The 21,728-nt window shown below is 38.0% G+C and overlaps 8 protein-coding genes and 2 long non-coding RNA genes across 10 annotated transcripts; 4 read left to right on the top strand and 6 right to left on the bottom strand.

Annotated features, from left to right (window-relative positions):
- Positions 1–140: 140 nt before the first annotated feature.
- Positions 141–1,391, bottom strand: LOC111790140 (CASP-like protein 5B3). The gene is made up of 3 exons (XM_023670972.1): positions 1,216–1,391; positions 540–672; positions 141–469 (listed from the first exon to the last, which is right to left on the bottom strand). Exons 1-3 carry the CDS (start codon positions 1,344–1,346, stop codon positions 275–277), a joined length of 459 nt encoding a protein of 152 aa, XP_023526740.1. The 5' UTR covers positions 1,347–1,391; the 3' UTR covers positions 141–274.
- LOC111790141 lies at positions 621–2,309 on the top strand. Its single transcript, XR_002814451.1, has 4 exons — positions 621–792; positions 876–983; positions 1,082–1,939; positions 2,217–2,309. It is a non-coding gene; the product is annotated as an uncharacterized LOC111790141 (long non-coding RNA).
- On the bottom strand, positions 1,957–3,464 carry LOC111790136 (1-aminocyclopropane-1-carboxylate oxidase homolog 1-like). Its single transcript, XM_023670967.1, has 3 exons — positions 2,846–3,464; positions 2,463–2,784; positions 1,957–2,370 (listed from the first exon to the last, which is right to left on the bottom strand). Exons 1-3 carry the CDS (start codon positions 3,406–3,408, stop codon positions 2,107–2,109), a joined length of 1,149 nt encoding a protein of 382 aa, XP_023526735.1. The 5' UTR covers positions 3,409–3,464; the 3' UTR covers positions 1,957–2,106.
- Positions 3,465–4,147: 683 nt separating this feature from the next.
- LOC111790137 (1-aminocyclopropane-1-carboxylate oxidase homolog 1-like) lies at positions 4,148–5,665 on the bottom strand. Its single transcript, XM_023670968.1, has 3 exons — positions 5,042–5,665; positions 4,649–4,970; positions 4,148–4,576 (listed from the first exon to the last, which is right to left on the bottom strand). The coding sequence occupies exons 1-3, from the start codon at positions 5,581–5,583 to the stop codon at positions 4,313–4,315; spliced, it is 1,128 nt and encodes a 375-aa protein (XP_023526736.1). The 5' UTR covers positions 5,584–5,665; the 3' UTR covers positions 4,148–4,312.
- Positions 5,666–6,206: 541 nt separating this feature from the next.
- On the top strand, positions 6,207–8,499 carry LOC111790139. The gene is made up of 5 exons (XM_023670971.1): positions 6,207–6,363; positions 7,606–7,720; positions 7,805–7,894; positions 7,996–8,097; positions 8,194–8,499. The coding sequence occupies exons 1-5, from the start codon at positions 6,296–6,298 to the stop codon at positions 8,293–8,295; spliced, it is 477 nt and encodes a 158-aa protein (XP_023526739.1). The 5' UTR covers positions 6,207–6,295; the 3' UTR covers positions 8,296–8,499.
- A 713-nt stretch (positions 8,500–9,212) lies between these two features.
- On the top strand, positions 9,213–10,523 carry LOC111789924. The gene is made up of 3 exons (XR_002814417.1): positions 9,213–9,314; positions 9,396–9,468; positions 9,608–10,523. It is a non-coding gene; the product is annotated as an uncharacterized LOC111789924 (long non-coding RNA).
- Positions 10,524–12,586: 2,063 nt separating this feature from the next.
- Positions 12,587–13,485, bottom strand: LOC111789923 (enoyl-CoA delta isomerase 2, peroxisomal-like). The gene has a single exon (XM_023670648.1). The coding sequence runs from the start codon at positions 13,402–13,404 to the stop codon at positions 12,685–12,687; it is 720 nt and encodes a 239-aa protein (XP_023526416.1). The 5' UTR covers positions 13,405–13,485; the 3' UTR covers positions 12,587–12,684.
- A 594-nt stretch (positions 13,486–14,079) lies between these two features.
- Positions 14,080–15,218, bottom strand: LOC111789633 (enoyl-CoA delta isomerase 2, peroxisomal-like). The gene has a single exon (XM_023670266.1). The coding sequence runs from the start codon at positions 15,077–15,079 to the stop codon at positions 14,360–14,362; it is 720 nt and encodes a 239-aa protein (XP_023526034.1). The 5' UTR covers positions 15,080–15,218; the 3' UTR covers positions 14,080–14,359.
- Positions 15,219–15,434: 216 nt separating this feature from the next.
- Positions 15,435–18,786, bottom strand: LOC111789632 (enoyl-CoA delta isomerase 2, peroxisomal-like). Its single transcript, XM_023670265.1, has 2 exons — positions 18,382–18,786; positions 15,435–15,880 (listed from the first exon to the last, which is right to left on the bottom strand). The coding sequence occupies exons 1-2, from the start codon at positions 18,784–18,786 to the stop codon at positions 15,581–15,583; spliced, it is 705 nt and encodes a 234-aa protein (XP_023526033.1). The 3' UTR covers positions 15,435–15,580.
- Positions 18,787–19,671: 885 nt separating this feature from the next.
- On the top strand, positions 19,672–21,714 carry LOC111790297 (AT-hook motif nuclear-localized protein 20-like). The gene is made up of 2 exons (XM_023671158.1): positions 19,672–19,910; positions 20,752–21,714. The coding sequence occupies exons 1-2, from the start codon at positions 19,672–19,674 to the stop codon at positions 21,605–21,607; spliced, it is 1,095 nt and encodes a 364-aa protein (XP_023526926.1). The 3' UTR covers positions 21,608–21,714.
- Positions 21,715–21,728: the final 14 nt, after the last annotated feature.

The raw sequence follows: 21,728 nt of genomic DNA, 5'->3' as shown, positions 1-21,728 counted from the left end.
AAATGTCTATTCCTTTGCAGTAAGTTATCCTGCACTTATCGTCTTGTATATACCAGTTGAAAAATCGTTTAATTTGTAACAGTTTTACTTCACAAGTTGGTAAAGAAAAAAAGAAATTGACCATTCGAGATTTTATCTCATGAAGGGGAAGAACTTAAATGTTAAAAAAGAAGAAGATTAAAATGGATCAAATGAGTAGGATTTGATAGTTCGAAATTGGAATCGATGAAATAAAAACTGTGCAACATTTGAAATTGAGTGTACAACAAACGGTTTAACTGGAGGCCAATAGCCAGACCATGATAAGAGAAGAAGTGGCAACAGTTATCCAGCTGAGGAATGCAAAGGCGACAGAGAGTTGGTATTTTTGGCATTCCCCAATAAAACCACAGATGTTCAAGTCGTTGAAATACAGTATTGCTACCCCACTAGAAGAAGAAGCTGCTGCGAGTGTCAATGTTGCTGTAATCTGCAACATGACACATGAAACTTAGAGTTGTGCATAAAAAAGTCGGTGAAAAAGTTTAATGGAGACTTACCCAATCCCCGACGACGAAGAGGCTAATGAGCAGAGAGTTCTGGAGGGCTTTGTTTTTTACCAGTGCATAGGCATCGATTAATGCTAGCACAAAACTCCAGGTGATTTGCAACCCCAATGAAGCTATCAGGTAGCTGCACAAAGGATAAATGGTAAGAACATCGAACAAGAAGTATTCTTTATGTGAAATCCTATGTGTTTTGGAACATTGCAACAAGATGGACTGGTCTCAAGGCTATGGTGGGAGAAAATAGGTAATCTAAAAGAATATCCAATTAGAGAACTGCACATGTTTTCATCTCCATTTTTCTTGACTGATTTTCAATGCTCTATGCAGATGGATACTTTTGGTCATTGTCAGCAATCAACAGGAACCCCAAATCTTGAACTTTGATCATCCAAATTGTCGAAAGATAGTCATTTTCAGTACTTGTGGCAAGGAAAGGTACAATGAAACATCTATATGATATGAAATTGCTACAGTTTGAGCCTTTTAAACAGCTCGTGGTGCAAATAATAAACAACCAGTTTGCTTTATCACAGGGGATGGTTCAAGGTTGACCGTAGTTTCATGGGTTGATTATAAGACTAAGATCGAACTAATTAGATGCATGGAGAATCATCAGATTGTATTCAAGTGAAACAGAGGAACTAAAAAGGGAGCAAAGAACACAAACCAAAAAGCTGTGAATTTGAAGAAGTAAGCAGTCGAAGCCATACAAGCAATCGAGACAGCAGCAAAAACAAACTGCAAAATCCTCAGAATTAGCCCCATCACAGTCCCAGGACTCCCTGGAAAATCCCTCATCTTCTTCTTTCCCAAATTCAGCAGAAACCTCCAATTCTCAAAATCCGATCCAGTGAATCACCCATCTTCTCATAACTATCGAAGAAACTCAAGAACGCCCTTCCACCATCGAGAAAATCAGAGTACCCCAAAACCAAAAAGTTGCGGCAAAGGAAATTACAAAGAAAGAGATCGAGGAGTTGAATCGATTTCGAAATTACAAAGAAATTGATGAGGGATTACCGGGACTCGAAAGTGGTTTTGCAGAAAGCTGATGAACATTCATGGCGTAGCGGCGTGTTGGGAAATCGTAAGATTGAATGAGCAAAAGGGGAATTGGAGAGGAAAAAAGAGAGGAAGGCCTTACATGGTTACGTGTCGCAGTTTAGCACTCGGGAATTGACTTCAGATTAAACAAATGGAAATTGCATCACAATCTTAAAGTCATTGGCATCTCACCCAGACGCCATTCAACTCCAAATTCAAATGAATTCAAGGATTAAAATAACTGATACAATTTTGGATGAACCTCTGTCGATGCCTTCGAGGTCTATCACAGGAATGCTCATTTGGGCTTCACCGGGAACAGGGGACTCGCCGAACTCAGGCAGCCGGTAAAATATTCATGAGATTTGGGATAAGAATCTGATACAATTTTATTATTGAAATTTAACGTAAAGTCATACAAAAGTATTACTATAAAGCGAAGTGGAACTGAAAGAAAATTATTACAACGGATGATATAAAGAACTGTTATGATCTTCGTCCATTTCCTTGCAATTTAAACCTCTGCTTGATTCAGCTTGTAATGCTTTAAAGTAGAAGTTCCAAGGCCGTCCGACCGGAACTGGATACTGAAGTCTCTGACGGTGGTTTCTCTGTATATTGCAGGATTTTCTTCCGATAACAATTCCTTGATGGGTCCATAAAGTTTGTTGCTTGGCAAAACAAGCGTCGAAAAAATGCCCGCCACTGATATTCTCGGACCCTCATGTTTCGACACAACCCTATGATTAACGCTTTTGAACCTGTCATTTGTTATTAGCTGCATCAAAAAATCCAATTTAATTAAAGGGTGTCCAACATAGTTTGGCGATCCATATGTGCGTCGAAACAGGGAGGATGCTGCAGACTTACCTGCATAAGATCTCCGATGTTGACGACTAACGCACCGGCGACAGGACACACGTCAATCCATTTGTTCTGATGACGAATCTGTAGGCCGCCGACGTGGTCTTGTAACAGCACTGTGATGAAGTCAGTGTCAGAGTGCTCGGATATGCCAATGGTCGATTTCGGCTGTGGGCATGCAGGGTAATAGTGGTATACAAATGCAAGCCCATCACTGCAGCCTATGTTGTTCAAGTAATTTGGGTTCAGACCGAGAGCCTCCGACAGCAATTCAAACAGTAATTTTCCAATCTCCATCACCCGTTTTGAGTAATCCACCAGAATATCTCTGCACAAAACAGAGGTTAGTAACAGAGTATTTTGTTTTGGTTCAAAATCAGCACATATACCTGCAAATTTCCGGCAAGTCCTGTGGATTGGGAGGGTTTGGAGCACTAGCATGGCTAAAGGTGTCCCTCCAATTGGTGGTCGCTGCAGAGTATAGATCGAAGTTACTATTGTAAACAAATGGCTTCATGAGGTCCCGTGTATAGAATTGTTTCTTCACTTCCGTGTCTTGTTCGTGAAATCTCCGAACAGATTCTCTCATTTCTTCAAGAACGCTTGCCGGAATTCCATGGTTAATCAACTGGAAAAAACCCAATTCCTCTGAAGCTTCACGGATTTGTTCAACAATGTCTTTGCGTTTGAGTGAATCTTTGGCGACGCCTTCGAGGTCTATCACTGGAATACGGATTTGGGTTTCGCCGGAGTCATCTTCCTCCAGTGGGTGGTAAAAGATACGGGGAATTTCGGTAATTCCGGCGTCGACTAAGCCTTTAACGCCGGCTTTAGTGTCGTCGAAAGCCTTGAGTTCAGTGGGTCGGTAGTAGTTTTCGTCGGCCTTGGATAACGGAGTGAGGTTGATTCCATCGACTCCGTTGATCCTAAGGCTGCGACCGTCATTGTCCATTCTCTTGGCTTCGACGGAACGGATTGAATTCAAATCAAAAGAACTGAATCTTTTCAAAATTGTGAAGTGCCTTGATCGGTGGTGGCAGCTGTTGCATATAAATGCAGAAGGGATACTGTTAATGATGGGAAGCTTCGTTCGAGGTTCTAGTTTTCTTCTGGTAATGAATTTTCCAAGTTTGACTGAATGAGTGGATATGAATAACTCCTTTTCACTTGACTAAGAGGTGTCCGATTTGGATCATGCTTATACAAGTCAAGTTATTTATGGTTGGATATCTTTGATCATATGTATTCTCTAGGACTTATGCCTGATTCAAATCCATTTTTAGTTATTTTCATCAGAATCATGTATATACCAACCATACCAGGCCTAAAATGTCTCAAAAAGAGATGCTACTAGTTTTTAATTCTTCTTACTGGATTATACTATGAATGTTATGGTTGTTATTTATTCATTTTTAGGCTATAACATTACTTTTCAGATTGCGCTTAGTTTTTCATTTTCTATTAGATGTGACCCGATACTCAATCACGATTGAAATTGGCTTCAAAATTCGTTTTTCACACAACTGATTTGTTCACTAAGTTAGAATAAGTGCTACATATTCTTTAGTTGAAAGTTCTATCCTTCCTAAGAGCTTACGTTGCAACACCATTATTCATTCAAATATGCCAATCACTAAGTTTGTGGTTGTGGTTAATAAGTGTTCAAAAAAAAATCAACTCATCTATTTTCTTTTTATAATATCAAGCTAAGTCTTAATTTATTCATATTCAGCTTACAATCTTACATCGACGGTGTGTCATCGGAACAAGCTTCGATTTAGTTTTTGAGCTACAGAGATTTACGATTACGATTATGATTACGATTAGAAGTTCAATCAACCAGAGAACACCCAGAATTAAGCATCTGCTTCACTCAGCTTGAAATGCTGCAAAGTAGAAGTTCCAAGGCCAACTGAACGAAACTGGATACTAAAGTCTCTGACAGTGGTTTCTCTGTATATTGCAGGATTATCTTCACTCAACAACTCCTTGATGGGTCCATACAATTTCGAGTTTGGAAAAGAAAGCGTCGAAAAGACTCCAGCCACTGACACTCGCGGCCCCTCCTTGTTTGCAAGAACCCTGTGCTTCACGCTTTTGAATTTGTCATTCGTTATTAGCTGCACTCAAACCCCAAATGAATTAGAGGGCACTTAATTATTAGCTGCATTCTTTTTTTTGCATAAACTTACCTGCATAAGATCTCCGATGTTCACGACTAAAGCTCCGGCGACCGGGGGCACGTCGACCCACTTGTTCTCATACCGAATCTGTAGGCCGCCGATGTGGTCTTGCAATAGCACAGTGATGAAGTCATTGTCAGTGTGCTCCGATGTGCCGATGGCCAAATTCGGCTGTGGGCATGGTGGGTAATAGTGGCATACAAGTGCAAGCCCTTCGTTGCAGTCTATATCGTTCAAATAATTTGGGTTCAGGCCCAGAGCTTCCGACAGCAATTCAAACAGTAATTTCCCAACCTCCATCACTCGTTTCGAGTAATCCACTAGAATATCCCTGCAAATTTCAAACAGAGCTTCATTGGTTAGTAAAAGGTTTTAAAAAACCAAAATTATCACCACAGTTACCTGCAAATTTCCGGCAGGCTTGCCGGATTGTGGAGATTTGGGGCACTTATATACCCAAATGTATCCCTCCAATTGGTGGTCGTAGCAGAGTACAGATCGAAATTACTGTTGTAAATCAAAGGCATCGTGAGGTCACGAGTGTAATATTGTTTCCTTGATTCTGTTTCTTGTTCGTTAAATCTCCGAACTGCATCTTTCATCTCTTCAAGAACGTCCACCGGAATCCCATGGTTAATCAACTGGAAAAAACCCAATTTCTCTGAAGCTTCTCTGACTCTGTCGACGGTGGATTTGTCGATAAGGTCGAGGTCAATCACTGGTATATGGATTTGGGTTTCGCTGGAAACATCATCGGAGTTAAAATCCTCCGGTGGGCTGTAAAAGATACGTGGAATTTCGGTGATTCCGGCGTCGACTAAGCCTTTGACGCCGGCTTTCGTGTCGTCGAAAGCTTTAAGGTCAGTGGGTCTGTGGTAGTTTTCGTCGGCTTTGGATACCGGAGTGAGGCTGAATCCGTTGACTGTTGAGGCTGCGACCGCCATAGCCGATCTCTGGGCTTGAATCGAAGGAACGCCTTAAGTGGTTAAAGTAATTTAGGTCTTTAACGTTGATAAAATAGTCCATTTATCATATTTTAATTAATCCACTTGAATATAAGGATAAGAAATTAATTTTATTTTTTCCTAAGCATGACCAAGGTTGTCGTAGAATAATGCATTTAGGATTAGAATAATGTAAATAAGCACGTGGGTTAATTTTTATATTTTATGCTTCGCTCGAAATTAGATAATATTGTCCCAAAATTCAAAATTTCTATCTTTTTAAAAACCTAATGGCAATAAAGTCAATACATTTATTATTATATTATTAAAGTCAATCCTTTGCCATTTTGCTTGAAAAAAAAAAAAATATATACTTATTAAAAGAAATAAAAATATAATAGGAGAAAATAGAAGAGAGGGGGATAGGTATTACCATTTTCATACATATATTAAAAAATAAAAATGTTTTTTTTTTTTTTAAAAGGTTTATTATGGTAACTTTTAGGGGCTAATATTTGACTTATAAATTAATGGTAAAAATATTTTTAAATTTAATCAAATTGAGAGTATTTTCGCTCTAATTTAACCTTTTAAATTTGAATTTGACAGCTTGAAATGTCGTTTCTGCCCATTTATAAGGAACTGTGAGCAATTTCATCGTCCAGCCGGAGGCGAAGAAGTTGCCGATCCACAACAGGGTGAATTGAGAAACATGAGGTTCTTCTCCTTCCTTGGACGGGTCCTCTTTGCTTCCATCTTCATTCTCTCCGCCTGGCAGATGTAAGTTATTCTATTTCTCTATGGTTATCTCATATTCATCTCTCAATCTTCTGATTCATTGGACGTTTAATTAATCCATTCAATCCATATGTATCTTCCGCTTCGAGTCTTCTATCGTTCTAGGGTTTTGTTGCTTGCATTCCCGAATTTTTTGTTTTCTCGTTACTGTTTGTAAATGCGTGATGATTGTGTTGCTGTTGTGTTCTGTTATGGAATTCTGTCTGGCTGAACTTTCTACATATATCTTACGCGCAAGTACTTCAAATGGCCGAGGTTTATTAGGGCACCATCCACTATCCTTTGTTTCGTAGTTTGCGATGGGTTGATGTTTATGAATAATTCCTACATTGTTCGTTTCTCATTTTCATAGAGATTACGGACCATTATATATCTGAAATTTACATTTTCTGGCTTTGGATGAGACTGGAGGACTGAATTAAACCGATTTCATGAGAAGCCATCAGTTTTATTTAATTCCAGGCGTTGGTTAGGATATGAAGAATATAATTACAGGTACATTTATTTCTGTAGGAGATAAAGCTTTGGTTTTATCCTTTTAAACTTGAATCAACTATGTTAAATGAGGGGATAGAAGACAAATTGCATTGAAGATCCCCAATTTTATTTCAATTCTATAGTAATAAACTTGACATTTGATATTGAGCAGAAATGTGGTAGAAATGAACTCCCTTTGAATACTGATTAACAGGGAGAAATTCAACCAACATGGATGGGATAATTCAATTGCCACTGATTGAATTAGCAGTCAATGAGAACCAATGCAACTAGTAAAGAGCTTAGAAAGAATAGGTTCAAGTCATAGTAATCATCACTTAAGTTGAATATTCTATGAATTTTCTTTGCACCGAACCTAATAAGGTTAGGCAGTTGTCTATGAGAGTAGTCGAGGTCTGGTTCAAATACTAACGATATGAAAAAGAAAACAAGGGGAAATCCTGTTGTAAACTTTTCTGTGCAATTTTTCGTGCACATTAGATGTTTTTTTCTTCATCGAATCGTTGAACCAATTGGGTTCCGATCTGCCTTTTACCTCCATGTTCTTATATATAAATATTTTTCGCACTTTCAACAATTCGGTTTCTCATCTAAATGTCAAGGAAAGAGTTTGTCACTCTGTGTTTATAAAGTACATGTATGAATATCTCGAGCAATGCTTTGTTTACCGGATGCACAATTTTTGTGGAAACCATTTTAAAGACTTCACATACATCCATTGCTTAGGTTTAATGAGTTCGGCCATAATGGTGGGCCAGCAGCCGCGGAGTTGTCTCTAAAAGTAGCTGTTTTGAGGAGAAATTTATCATCCAAGCTGGGGGTAGCGATACCTGAGATTGATGTAAGACAATATTTTTCACCTTCAGTGTGGACAATATGAGTCTTCTGTAACTTTTCTTTTTCAAACTTTGATAATTTTCTGCAGGTCAGACACTTGGTTGCCATTTCTTTATCTCTTAAAGGGATTGGAGGCCTTCTGTTTGTTTTTGGCAGCAGAGTTGGAGCTTATCACCTGGTATGGATTCACCATGTTCTTAATTTTAGCCTCAAGAATAAATTTGTTACTCTAAATTTATGCACATCTTTGAAGACTTCTCTTATTGCCTTCTATTTCAGCTTCTGCAATTGGCTATTATCACACCGGTTCTGTATGATTTCTTCAACTATAGCCCTCAGAAACCTAACTTCGATATCCTGTTGTTTAGTGATTTCTTGCAGGTTTGTCCATATTCTTTGTAACTTGTTTTTCCCCATATGGGTTCATATCATTCATCTTAATTTACTAAACCTTATGGAATCTTATTTTCTTTGCAGCACATTGCACTTTTTGGTGCTCTGATTTTCTTCTTAGGGATGAAGACCACAGGTCCAAGGAAGCACTCGAAGAAGAAGACATCTAAAACTAAAACATATTAGATTTGTTGAAGAAGCAACAGTTTGGCGATTGGATTAATTTGCTCTGGCATTCAGTTCTTAGGTATACACATAGTTTCACCATTGGAACAAACAAGTTTTCTACTCTCTTGTAGTTGGGTAGTTTTTTTTTTCTCGAATTACTTTGCTTCATTGTTTGTCTTCTGATGAGTTATTATTCAATTTGAGTGTTGGCATACAGGTCCTTGTAGTTTTGCACCTGTCATCGAGAGAAAAGAAAGATACCATTTTTCATAGACTTTCTTTCATTTTTTAACGAAGAATCGAATCATCAACTTAGTAATAGTATTAGTATAGTGTGAATTGGTTTGAGTCTGAATTCGTAGTAATAATCCAGTTAAAAGCATCCATAACTTTTTTAAAATTTTAAATTCAAATCTTCATCATTTTTTTTGAAATAAAAAAGAAAACTTTGCCCTTTACGCATTAATTTTAATTCCACCTAGTTAAATTCTTAGTTTGAAATTAAATTAATTAATATCACTTTTTTGAGAAACTAAGAATGATCTAAACACTAGCCAATACAAGAAATATGAAACTTATATATTAAATAGCAAAAATTATAATTTCACCGTTGAGATATATACCCTTAATTAAGGAGTTACTACGGAAATCTAATACAAAGGGAAGAAGATTTTTTTTTTTTTTTTTTTTTTTTTTTTTTTTTTTTTTTTTTTTTTTTTTTTTTTTTTNTTTTTTTTTTTTTTTTAAGATATATGTCTCATCGATTAAATTGATTTTTATTTTTTTTAATTAGATAGAAATATATATATATTAAATTAAATTGATTAATTCTTATATATATATATATATATATATATATATATTTTGTAGAATTTCGGAGAAGGATTAATTCTTTTAACCCTGGTATATATTAAAAAGATGAAAAAGAAATCTGGAACTGGTTACGGCGTTAACGGCGGGTCACCGGACGTTATAAATTAGCGCCAATTTGAGGTGTGCCACCTGCAGACTGCAGCAAGACGAACGCCTTCGCCATGGTAAGGGCAAAGAGCTGAGCTCTGTATTTTCATCTTCATTTCGACCCTTTTTGAACTGTTTGTTTGGATTTCCACCGACAGGATTACCTGAAATCAGTTGTGCCTTCACAACTTATTTCCGATCGAGGTTCTAATTTGGTAGTCATAAACCCAGGTACCGTAAATTCGTCTCTCTCGTACATATTTGTTTTCTGCCTCTGCTTCTCCTTCTCATCCTCGCAAATTCCAAATTTTCACTGAGCTAATCATATTTTGTACACTCTAATTATTACGGTATTTCTTTGGGTGTAAAGGATCTGCAAATATTAGGATTGGCCTTGCATTGCAGGATGCTCCTTTTAATGTTCCTCATTGCATTGCTCGTTGTACCAATCAAGTGCTCAAAAGAAATGTTCAAGATCAGGTTTAGAATTCGTGTTAAGACGTCTACAACATTAACCGAAATTGTTATCTGCACTCAGTGGTAATGAAGTTGATTAAGATCTGTTGCTTATTTTATTGCAGTAATGAACTCTATCTGGCTGCATTTTATTTGCAACTTGAAAACACATTCTTGGTTTTCTCTTATACTCTAAGAAGGGCTAGGATTCACTGAAGTGAAGTTTTTCATTCAACTGAATGGAAACAAATACTTTATAGAGATATGAAACAGGTAAATATGTCTGATACACAACGTGTGGTAGAAGATAGCATTCATGTTGCATTTCTTGAGCATATAGCATTCTAGTTTGAAGGATTAAAAGAAACGTGTAATAAACTATTCTGTGCTCCTTTAGATCAACTAAATTGCAAGAGGAAGTAGAAGCATACGTTAACTATATCATTTTTTTTTTTCTTGTATAATATAATTAGGAGACCATTTTAGTTCACTTTTTGAATCTCACTTATCGTCTATTCATGTGCTGTTCTTTTGTGTCATACTTTTGAAGCAAGCAGAGTAGCAAACTGGTAAGTGGTTTTTTGGACTGATGGAGCAGTAGCTCTATGTACTTGACAATCAAATTATCTGTTTATTTAAAGAGACTATCTAGAATGCCTTTGAGTTTACCAAACGTTATTAACCATCTCATTGGAATTTTTCTTACAAGAAGATAAACTACTTCACTTTTCAATCCACAATCCGAAATTTCCTTGCAGGGCATGCAATTTTTAACATCATTGGTTCTTGTATCCATATTCTATTTCGTCTATTACCAAAAAAAAAAAAAAAAAAAAAAAAAAAAAAAAAAAAAAAAAAAAAAANTCATTCAAAACAACTTCTAAAATTTAGCTATACTGCTAGCCCCCTGGATGGTTACTAATAGTTCTCAAAAAGAAGCATGAGGATTAATTAAATGCAACTCAATGGAAAACAATGGGTTTATTCCTTCTGCTGCGAATGGTCTGCAGATGGGACGAGCTGACGGACATAATATGCATAATGGCAAGAAGGATACTGTATTTACTTGGACTGACGTACATGAGAGGGACCCTACTTCATCAGTGGCTGTGGGTAATAATCATTTAGTTCTTTCTGTGCCTTTTCAAATACCATTAGCAAGCATGGAAGTGTTTAGGACGTGTCTTGCACTTCTTATATCCTGAAATTTTGATAAAACCCTGAGGCATGAGGCAAAAAATAAATCTTCAATCTTCTTCATAAAACTAAAATAAATTTTGAAATTTGAAATTACTCTTCATGGGTATTGTGTGTTGCACTAGTCCTCTAATGACAAAATATAATTTGACATGTTGTGTGTGTTCTTTCCACTGTTTGTATAAGTCTACATATTCTTTATTGTCATCAGATCTTTAACATGCATTACAAGATAGATCTGTTGCATGTATCTGGCTTTTCTTTTAAAATTCTTCTTTCTGAGTACATGCAGATACTCTGCGTTTTTGCCCTCGCCACCATTGATTCAATAATGTATTTTGATAGCACATCATGTGTTGTTCTGTTATATCCATAAGTTGTTTTTTGCAGAAAGTTCAAGCCCCAAGGATGTGAACCATGAGTCTTTGGACCAGCATTGTGGATACTGATTCCAAAGAGCTTAGTTCTAGTGTAATCAAATATAGACAGTTTATTTGCGGTGAGGATTCTCTTAAAATATCACACAGTGAGCCATATTGCCTGCACCGCCCTATTGGCAGGGGTCATTTGAATATCTCACAACATTACTCTACATTTGACAGCCGTGGAACATTACTTTATTTTGAAGTTTTATCTGGTACATTTCAGGTACTTGAGAACTTGCATGCTATTTGGGACTGGATTTTGATAGAAACTCTGCATATCCCCCATAGTGAAAGAAACTTGTATTCTGCTATTCTGGTGGTCTCAGAAACATGTGACAACCGAGGTACTTCTTAGACCCCTTTTCACATCTACTATTTTTCTGTTTTATCATTTTGTGAATCTTGCTTGAATAATCAAGACATCATAAAAACAAGTGAAATGAGTTATTTAGCTCCAAGGGGTGGCCTGTTGGGTAAGGCCCACGGTCTCCTTTGCCTAGAGGTCACGTTTTGATTCTTTTTGTGAGCTTAATAAGAAAATTCCTTGATGTCTCCAAAGCTTGGGCCTTGATGCGAGCACTGACATTATTAATAAAAAAGAAGTGAAATTAATAAAAAAGCTTCCCTTGTCTTTACATATTTTTCACCCCCGGCCTTTATTTCCCATCAAAATCAATGGCAAATAGTTCATGCTGATTCCCACATTTCTGGGAATAGATAATAGACCTTTGTCCCTTAACGTTCCCTCGGCTTTATCATCTCTCTTCCTTGAGCTTGAGCCTCTACCTTCAAATCATTTCCTCTTTGGCTCCTTCCTTTACTTTCAACATTGGCTTTCCTCAGGCCTTTATGTGATATGTAGGCTTTATATGTTGCTGCTTTAATCCTTCTTCTAGCTTATACCATTATCCATCCAGGGACTCCAGATATTTGTTCTTCTTTTAATCCTTTAAAAGGGTTTTGGAAAGTCAATGTTTCCAAGAAGGTCAAGTTCTTTGCATGACATGTCCTACATGGGGGCATTTAACAATACTTCTGATCGGATGCAGAGGCACTCTTTCTTCATTTTGTGGCCGCAGCGGTGTGTTCTTTGATTAAAAGAAACAATTTTCCAAGCCCTTGCAATATCTTTGGTGAATATTGAACTTTGCTAGAATGGGGAAGACTGCATTTTTTTTATAAGACACATAGGTATGTATTAGAACAAAAAAGACACAGGTTTTGATTCCATATTATAGATGGGAATTTGTTTCTTGGATACATGACGCAACTGAGATTCCAATTTCTGTCAGCCAATTGTATTGATGAGATCCAAAACGATACAGATGGCATCGGGAACTTATATTCATACTATATTTACTTTCAGTTTTCATAGTTTAGAAATGGATATGGCCTTCCCCCGTAACCCAAGCACCTCAGACACCTCAGGATACACACTCTTCCTGATCTCAGCATACACTTCTCCGTCCCACTTTCTTGCCGCCAGCTGCTCCCCAAGCTGCACTGCAGCGTTGAAGACGCCGTCCTCGCCGTGGTGCGTCGATTCCACAACGCCCATTCTGACCGCCGCTTCACCTCTCACTTTCATCCCCCTCAGAATCAGGTCTCGCATAGCCAAACTGGAACCCATCTTGGACTTAAACAGTGCTGTGAAGTAGTCCGGCAGTGTAAGACCCAGATCCAACTCACGCATGTATAGTACGCCCCGATCGCTCCTCATAATCAAATAGTCGTGGCTGAGCGCCAATGCAAAACCAGCGGCAGCGGCGTGTCCTGAGATGGCAGCAATGGTTGGCATAGGAAGGGAAAGGAGTTGGGCTACGAGGGGCTTGAAGATCTGGATTATGTGGCTTAAGCGGTCACGGGCACCAGAAATGGAGCCGGCCGCAAGAGCCCAGGGGAGATCGAAGCCGTTTGAGAAGAATTTGCCATGGGAAGTTGTGATGAGAACTGAACCAGGGGTGGCTTGTGCCTTAACCTGTGAAAGGGCTTTAAGAAGGGAGTTGATTAAGGATGGGCCGAGGCGGTGATCGTCGTCGCCGGTCAGAGTTAGGATGAAGAAATTGCCTCGCTTCTCAACTGTGCACATTTTCCACTGCTAAATTAATTGGCCTCCACTCTTGACTCAACTCAACTCAAAATCTTCCTCAATTTATCTTCCACTTTAATGCATGTGACAAAATATCTTTCGTCCATTCATCATCAAGAAAAAGTAGCTTTTTGCCCCCCAAAAAAAAAAAAAAAAAAAAAAAAACCCCCAAANAGAGTTAGGATGAAGAAATTGCCTCGCTTCTCAACTGTGCACATTTTCCACTGCTAAATTAATTGGCCTCCACTCTTGACTCAACTCAACTCAAAATCTTCCTCAATTTATCTTCCACTTTAATGCATGTGACAAAATATCTTTCGTCCATTCATCATCAAGAAAAAGTAGCTTTTTGCCCCCCAAAAAAAAAAAAAAAAAAAGAAAAACCCTCAAATACTATACAAATTTGGTTCATTTTAATCTTCCTATTATCAAAATTTTGATCCCTATTTACAAAAATGTAACTAGAGTAAAATTGAAGGTTCAAATTTGCATACTTTCTTTATGGTGCTAAAAAGTGGTAAATAAATCTATTCACGTGATGTGATGTGATGTTAGGCAGGTAGCCCAAGCCTAATCATGTGCTTTAAATGAGTATGTGGATTAATGTTAAATGTTCAATTATATAAACTCATTGGTTTCAACTGCTATCAATAGACATGCTTAAGGCTATGGTGATTGCATACTAAAAAAAGAATTCAAACTTCAGGCCGAACAAATAGACACCAATAGGACCGGCAACATCGCTATTTTCACAGACGGTTGCCGGCTGTTGGCGTCCCGATGAACAATTATCCGGTCATCCCTCAATGTAAATTCTTCATCACAGCTTTCAGATTACGAGAAAACACAATGGATTTAAAAATAAAGACGGCACAGGAAATTTATTACTAATCATGAAATTCGCATCATAAATTAGCACAATTGCCAATTGAGATGAACAATTACTTTCCGATTCTCAGAGCTTAGAAATCGAGAAGACCTTTTCCGGCAATCCAAGCAGCCGAGAGATCTCAGGGTGAAGACTTTTCCTGATTTCCGCGTAGGGTTCACCGTTCCACTTTCTCTCCGCCAACTGTTCCCCGAGCCTTACGGCAGCCTTCATGACGCCGTCCGCGCCTTCATGCGCCGATTCGACGATCCCCATCCTTACCGCCGGTTCGCCTTTCACTTTCATTCCCGTCAGTAACACATCGCGGCGGACAGAGCTCGAGCCGATCTTCGATTTAAACAGCGCCGAGAAATAATCGGGCAGAGTTAGCCCTAGATCTACTTCACTCATGTACAGAACGCCTCGATCGCTCCGCATGATCAAATAATCGTGGCTGAGAGCTAATAAGAAGCCGGCCGCGGCGGCGTGACCGGCGATGGCGGCGATTGTGGGCATAGGGAAGGAAAGGAGTTCGGCGACAACGGGCTTGAAGATCTGGACCATGTGGTGGAGGCGTTCGGCAGCGGCAGAAACAGAGCCGGCAGCTTGAGCCCAGGAGAGATCGAAACCGTTAGAGAAGAATTTTCCATGGGAAGTAGTGATGAGAACGGAGCCTGGAGAGGCTTCAGACTTGACTTTGGAAAGAGCTTTGAGGATGGAGGCGATGTAGGAGGGGCTGAGGCGGTGCTCGTCATCGCCGGTGAGAGTTAGGATGAAGAGATTGCCCCGCTTCTCGACCGTGCACATCTTTGGAAGGTTGTTCTTCTAATCCTACCCTCTGCACTCAACCAAATATCACACTATTTATCTCCAAATCAAAAATAAAATAGCGTTCGGACTCATAGACTATTCAATCTTATCAACATTTTCTTCCAATTCAAAATTTTCCTTCAATTCATTATCACTACTAGACTACATAAATAGCATACCAAATATAAATATAAATTTTTTTTTCTCTAATAAATAATGTCCAATGTCCAAGATGTTAAAGCATATTAAATCATCATTAACCGTTAAGATCCTTCTCACCTAGTAAATCAAAAGGACAATCCTTCGCAAACATGAATTCATCGCTCGATTAATATTGAGTCACATATCATCATCATGTAAAATAGAATACTGTTACTCACGTGTCTCCAAACAAACCATTTAGATAAAATGATTTAGTAGAGTTATTAATTTATTTTGTGACCGGATCCACCAAAACGACGCATCGAATGCAACTACACTTCCCTTTACCTCGCCTGTTTACATCTTTGCATTCAATTCATTTAACAGCAAACACATTTCAGGATACAGACTCTTTCTAATCTCTGCGTATACTTCTCCATCCCACTTCCTCTTCGCCAACGTCTCCGCCATTGCCACCGCCGCATCCATCAGCGTCTCCTCGTCGTTGTACGCAGCGTCTGCAATTCCCAACTTTGTCGCTGTTTCACCGTTGATCTTCATCCCCGCCAGCAGCACGTCCCGCCGGACCGAAGCTGAACTGATCTTTGACCTCATCAACGCCGCAATGTAATCCGGGAAAGGTAACCCCATGTCAATCTTGTCAAGCATATGAACAAATTATAATGTCAATGTTTCATAGTCACTCGTCTCTGAGTTTTACACATAGTTCATGGCACTATAAATAAATGGTGATTTGATTACAAGCTCACTGTTAAATTACTTTCAAATTTGTGGATGCATGCAATATCAAATCCTCAAAAAAGTCAAAATATTGAAGTGTTTAGTAGCTATTTTGTGAATATTGAGGATTCTATTTGTACATGTTCTCGGATTATATTGGGTTGAGAGATTTTTTTAAACCAACACGATTATTCAGGTTGGTTTGATTGGTAATCCAACCTAACTCGAAAATTTTTACCACTCAATCCTTTATTTTTGGGTTGGGTTTAGGTCGGAGCATTAAGCAGAGAAGTCCGACGACAAATACAGAGTGGAGAAGTCCGACAGAAGTGAAACAAAGTGTCGAGTGGAGAGAAAGTCAGCAACGAGGTCCGACGAAAAACATAGAGACAAATTTGAGCAGAGAAATGGGAACTGAGAAGAGAATCCAACAGAGAAATAGAGACAAGTGATATCGACGCTTGATGACACATAGAGACTAGACAAGAGTAAAAAGTCGAACAACGACACACGTAGAGAGCCGAGAGGAGTCAAATGACGAACGATCAAGACTAACGTTGTGATGTGAGTGTGTGAGACTGCGAATGCGAGAGCCGAGACTTCATTTCACTTACCCAATCACCCTCGAGGACGAGGACGAACCCTCCATGAGACTGTGCGACAAAATTTCAAACTCATAGTCAAAGAGAAGAGAGAGAGACAGAGAGACAATCCACACAGAGATAGAGAGTTAAAAGAAACAGTGTGCAAAGTGTAGCCACGCCAAGGTAGGGGTAGAAGCAGACGATGACTCATGGGCTTAGGCTGCGTAGGCGTGGGCCTATTTTATTTATTTTTCTAAGTTCTCAAGTTGGGTCGGGTTGATCCAATAATTTGAATTTTGAATTGAACAAACTCAATCCAAATTAGGTTTCAAAAAAACGAACCAACTCATATCCAAAATCCTTTTAAATCCAACCCAACCCTTCTCAAGTTACCAAGTTGGGTGTACACCCTAAGTTCAACCAACTTCCATTTTGCACGAGCCCTTTTAAAAACTATTTAGTGGGTTTGAATTTTGAATTAAAAATTTCAATAATTTTAATTATATCTAAAAATAGATAATTTTTTTAATTAAGAAAATAATGTATAATATAATAGATTATAAATGATATGATATTGTAAAACAATAATTTAATATTCAATTAATTTTTGTTAAATTAACAATAGAATAGCGCGAAACATTAATTATACACATTTTTAATAAAAGTGTGCCTAAGTTAATTAATAATAATTTATTTTCCACCTAATATTTGGTATACAATTATAACTAATTTTATGGGTTGTAAATATAATATTAAGCTCATTAATAAAATTTATAAATATACTATCAAACACGTCTATGAAATCATGAAATACAGTTTTATTTTTTTATTTATTAAATCCCGTAATTTCAAATTTTTATTTTTAAATTGTCTACCAAATGTCCAACCTTTTTGCTAAAATTATAAATATTTTAACTAATTAAATTATAAACATTTTTATGAACTTCAAACAAGTAATATTTTTATTTTGATTATTTAATGGATTTTTTCAAGTTCAAAAAGAGAAGTTATTTCAAACTTTTCAACTTTTATTTCTTATTTAATATTGATAAGCATATTTTAAAATTTTAGATGCATAAATCAAAATTTAGGAAAAATATTAATAGTTTATTAACTTATTAACTACAAAATACAAAATACAAAATTTACAAATATATTAGTGGCTATCTTATGATTTCAATAATAATTTATATAATATTAATGGTAATGTCCTTTTTTTCTTTTTTTTTTTTTTCATTCTAATGCCAACCTAACACGATATTAGTGAAATTAATATGATATTAATGCCAATGTCTAACATGATAGCACTAGTTTAATATGATGTTAAATATCATATTAATGGTATTAAACATGATACTACTTTTTTAGTCGGTCAATAAAATTTTAAAATTATAAAAATTAATTCGACTTTAAAAAAAAAATTAAAATTTGATAAACTAAATTTATAATTTTAAAAATTTAGGAACCACCCATATTTATAATTTATTTTTTAATTGTGTCTTTAAAATTTGAAATTTTTTAATTATGTATTCGAAATTTAAATTTGGTCTAAAAAATTTTGAAATGTAAAATTATTTTATAAAATATATTGTCAATTAAAATAAATAATGGAAATTAACTAATAGTTGATGTGTCAAAATTATAAAGTGTATGTATATTACTTACGACTATTTAATTTGAAAATGTAATTTCAAGATTTTTAAAATAATTATTCAACTAATATACTTTTTTTAAAAAAAATTGGATATGAAACATTTCAAATTTTAAAAGAATTAATAGTTAAATATAAAAATTTTAAATAAGAAGAAAAAAGAAAGGCAAATAACCACTGACCTCGCTCATGTAGAGGAAACCTTTGTCGCGCCTCATCAGCAGGTAATCGTGGTAGAGAGCAAGAATGAAACCGGCGGCGGAGGCATGGCCGGAGACAGCGGCGATGGTGGGCATGGGGAGAGAGAGAAGAGCGGCGGCGACTTGCTTGAAGATGTGGACGAGGTGGAGTATGCGGTCTGTAGCGGCGGATTTGGAGGCGGCGGTTAGGGTCCAGGGAAGGTCGAAGCCGTTGGAGAAGAAGCGGCCATGGGAAGTGGTGAGGAGGACTGAACCGCGAGTGGCTTGGGACTTGACTTGGGCGAGAAGAGAGAGGAAGGAGGAAATGAAGGTGGGGCCGATCCAGTGCTCGTTGTCGCCGGTGAGGGTCAGGATGAAGACACCGCCACGCTTCTCTAGAGTGCACATGTCGTTTCATGCAAATGGTCTATTCAACTTTTTTGTTGTGTAAATAAATAACACCAAGGGAAGCGTTAAGGCCCAACCAATTCGACTATCAAATTTTTAATTTTGTCTAATCGATTCTTTAATGCATCGTATATTAAACCATTTCATTTAATTTAGTCATGTCAATAGAATTCTCGAACAAAAAAAATATCGAATGGGTTCAGTGAGACGAAAACACGAAGCGCCCAATTGGTCAAAAAAATTTGACGTTATAAAGAAACTGAGTCAAAGTTTATCAAAAGTCAAAAGTCAAATTTTGTAATGGACTTGACCACGTGGAGAGGACACCGTGGAGGAATGGATGCAACAAGTCCACGCTGCCCTCACTGACGAGGAAATTTGGACGGCGAGGATTGAAGAGGTCAAGATGCTTTTTTAGATGAACAGAACTTATTATTCATTTATATTACGTGGAAATTAGTGGTAAATATTATATTATTGCATCAGAAGATTAGAAGTCCAATGAGCATGGCCCTCATTTTGTGTAAAGTCAGCACCAAAAAAGTCTATTTTTTTAGACAGCGATTGGCCAACCATTCCCAATTAAAGCGCTAAATGTAGACCATACACGTGTTCATGATCGGTCACGTAAGTAATTAGTCCAGCATCACCGAATCCTACGTCTCCACGTGGAATATAGAGATTTCAGGTGTCCGGTAAACCAAACTCTTTTTTTAGGATTTTCAGAAACAGTCAATGACATGGCCAACTCAACCTTTCAATTTTGACCAATCTCTCTTAAGCCTTAAATCTCCGTACCTGAATCTGAGAAATCACTCACTCCTCTCTCTCTAAGCTTCTTCACCAATTGTGTTTACTTACCCACTCCGATCTTCAGACAAAAAAATGGCTGGTTCAGAGAGAAGAAACACCCCGCCGACACGGCTACAAAGCCAAGCTCCGGCGTCCATTGTGATAAACCGAGCGTCAAATTGGAACGTGGCAATACCCTTGTTGACCCCTCTTGTATCAGCTTCACCTTGTGGTAATTCAAGCCAGGATGTGTTGTTGACGGCTGAGAATAAGGCGAGGGAAGAGACCAAAGGGCTAACCGTTACCAAGTGGCAACACCCGGCGTGTCCGTTGTAGGATGGATCACACCCAATGGGCACCCCCTTTGTGCCAGTTTGAATATATACATATATATACTTAATCCATGAAACAATGTGTATGTATAAAGGATTGAATTTTCCATTTTGTAATTGTTTGAAAATTGTGTGGGGGTGATTCCAACTTAATTCATATAATAAAGAAACGAAGTCTAGTTATTAATAAACACACAAGCTTTTCAAATCTTATCCTCATTTTTTTAAATTCATATCAATTGGTCAACTTACTGTCACTTCTCCTTTTTGAAAAGAAATGATTTTTTTTTTTTCTTCCTCTAAAAACAAAGATTCCATCCCCAGAACTTACTTTAACATTTTTGTATTAGGTAAATTGAGTTATGTAATATTTGGATATTGGAGTGAAAGTGGGTAAGAAATGGGCCAATAAAAGAGGAGGATAATGGGGGGAGGGAAGGCCCATTTATCTTGTTTCGAGAAGAACAGAAACAAAAACAAAAGTGGGTTGTCTTAGGTCACCCCTTCCCACGCGCACGCCACTCACCAAACCCTAATTTCCAAGAACCCCTAAAAGCAGTGCTGATCATCACACCATTTCTTTTATAATATATAAATATTATAAACAAAGACTACGTTTTCCACTTATATAAATAAATAAATAAATAAATAAATAGATGAATCAAATAATTTAATTTGTTTGGTTGTTATAGGCCCAAAATTTGCACAATATTATAATCTCTGGGTTTATTCTTATTTCTCTGCTACTCCTCCATTCCATTTTCTTCTCCTCTCTCAGAATTAATCAATTTTGTTTTTGTTTTTTTTTTTAAATTTAGATTGAGGGATCGATTAATTGAAGTCTGGCGAATCCTTGGTGGACAACGCAGGTGGGGCTGTCGGGAGTGGATCATCATCACCCCACAGCAATCAACTCGCCCATTTACAAACAAAGCGATGAAAACAGCGGCGGTGGAAGCGGCAGTCGAGACGACGACGACGAAGACGACAACAACCGTGACGAGCTTACAGAAGGGGCGGTCGAGGCTGGAACTCGAAGGCCAAGAGGTCGTCCACCTGGATCTAAGAACAAACCCAAACCGCCTATCTTCGTCACGCGTGACAGTCCCAACGCCCTAAGAAGCTACGTCCTAGAGGTCGCTGCGGGGTCTGACGTGGCGGATTCCATCGCTCAATTCGCCCGTAAACGCCAGCGTGGCGTCTGTGTTCTCAGTGCAACGGGTTTGGTTGCTAACGTCACTTTGCGTCAGCCCGCTGCCCCTGGCTCCGTAATGCCACTCCAAGGAAGGTTCGAGATTCTTTCTTTAACCGGCGCGTTTTTACCTGGTCCGGCCCCACCTGGGTCCACTGGCCTGACCGTTTACTTGTCCGGCGGTCAAGGGCAGGTTGTCGGCGGTAGCGTCGTTGGGTCGCTTGTAGCTGCTGGACCCATTATGGTAATTGCTGCTACTTTTGCTAATGCGACATATGAAAGGTTGCCTCTTGAAGATCCCGACGACCATGAAGTTGGCAGTGGCTCCGCTTCACACGGCGGTGCGAGAAGCCCACCGCCGGAAATTAGAGGCAGTGGAGGAGGGCAGATGGGAAGTGGGATGCCGGAACCGACTTTGCCGCTCTATAATTTACTTCCGGATATGATGCCCAACGGAGTTCAGCTTGGGCACGACGGGTACGCTTATGTCCGGCCACCCTATTGAAATTTCAAATCATTTAGCCTAACTAGACAAAGAACATGATATGATTATGATGATCTATTCAACAATTAGGGTTGCTGATGAAAATTTAAAAAAAAAAAAAAAAAAAAAAAAAAAAAAAAAA

This window comes from Cucurbita pepo, chromosome LG03 (genome assembly GCF_002806865.2).
Source record: "Cucurbita pepo subsp. pepo cultivar mu-cu-16 chromosome LG03, ASM280686v2, whole genome shotgun sequence".
Taxonomy (NCBI): Eukaryota; Viridiplantae; Streptophyta; class Magnoliopsida; order Cucurbitales; family Cucurbitaceae; genus Cucurbita; species Cucurbita pepo.
Note: the sequence above shows the minus strand (reverse complement) of the source record. Positions and strands in the feature narration are given on the sequence as shown.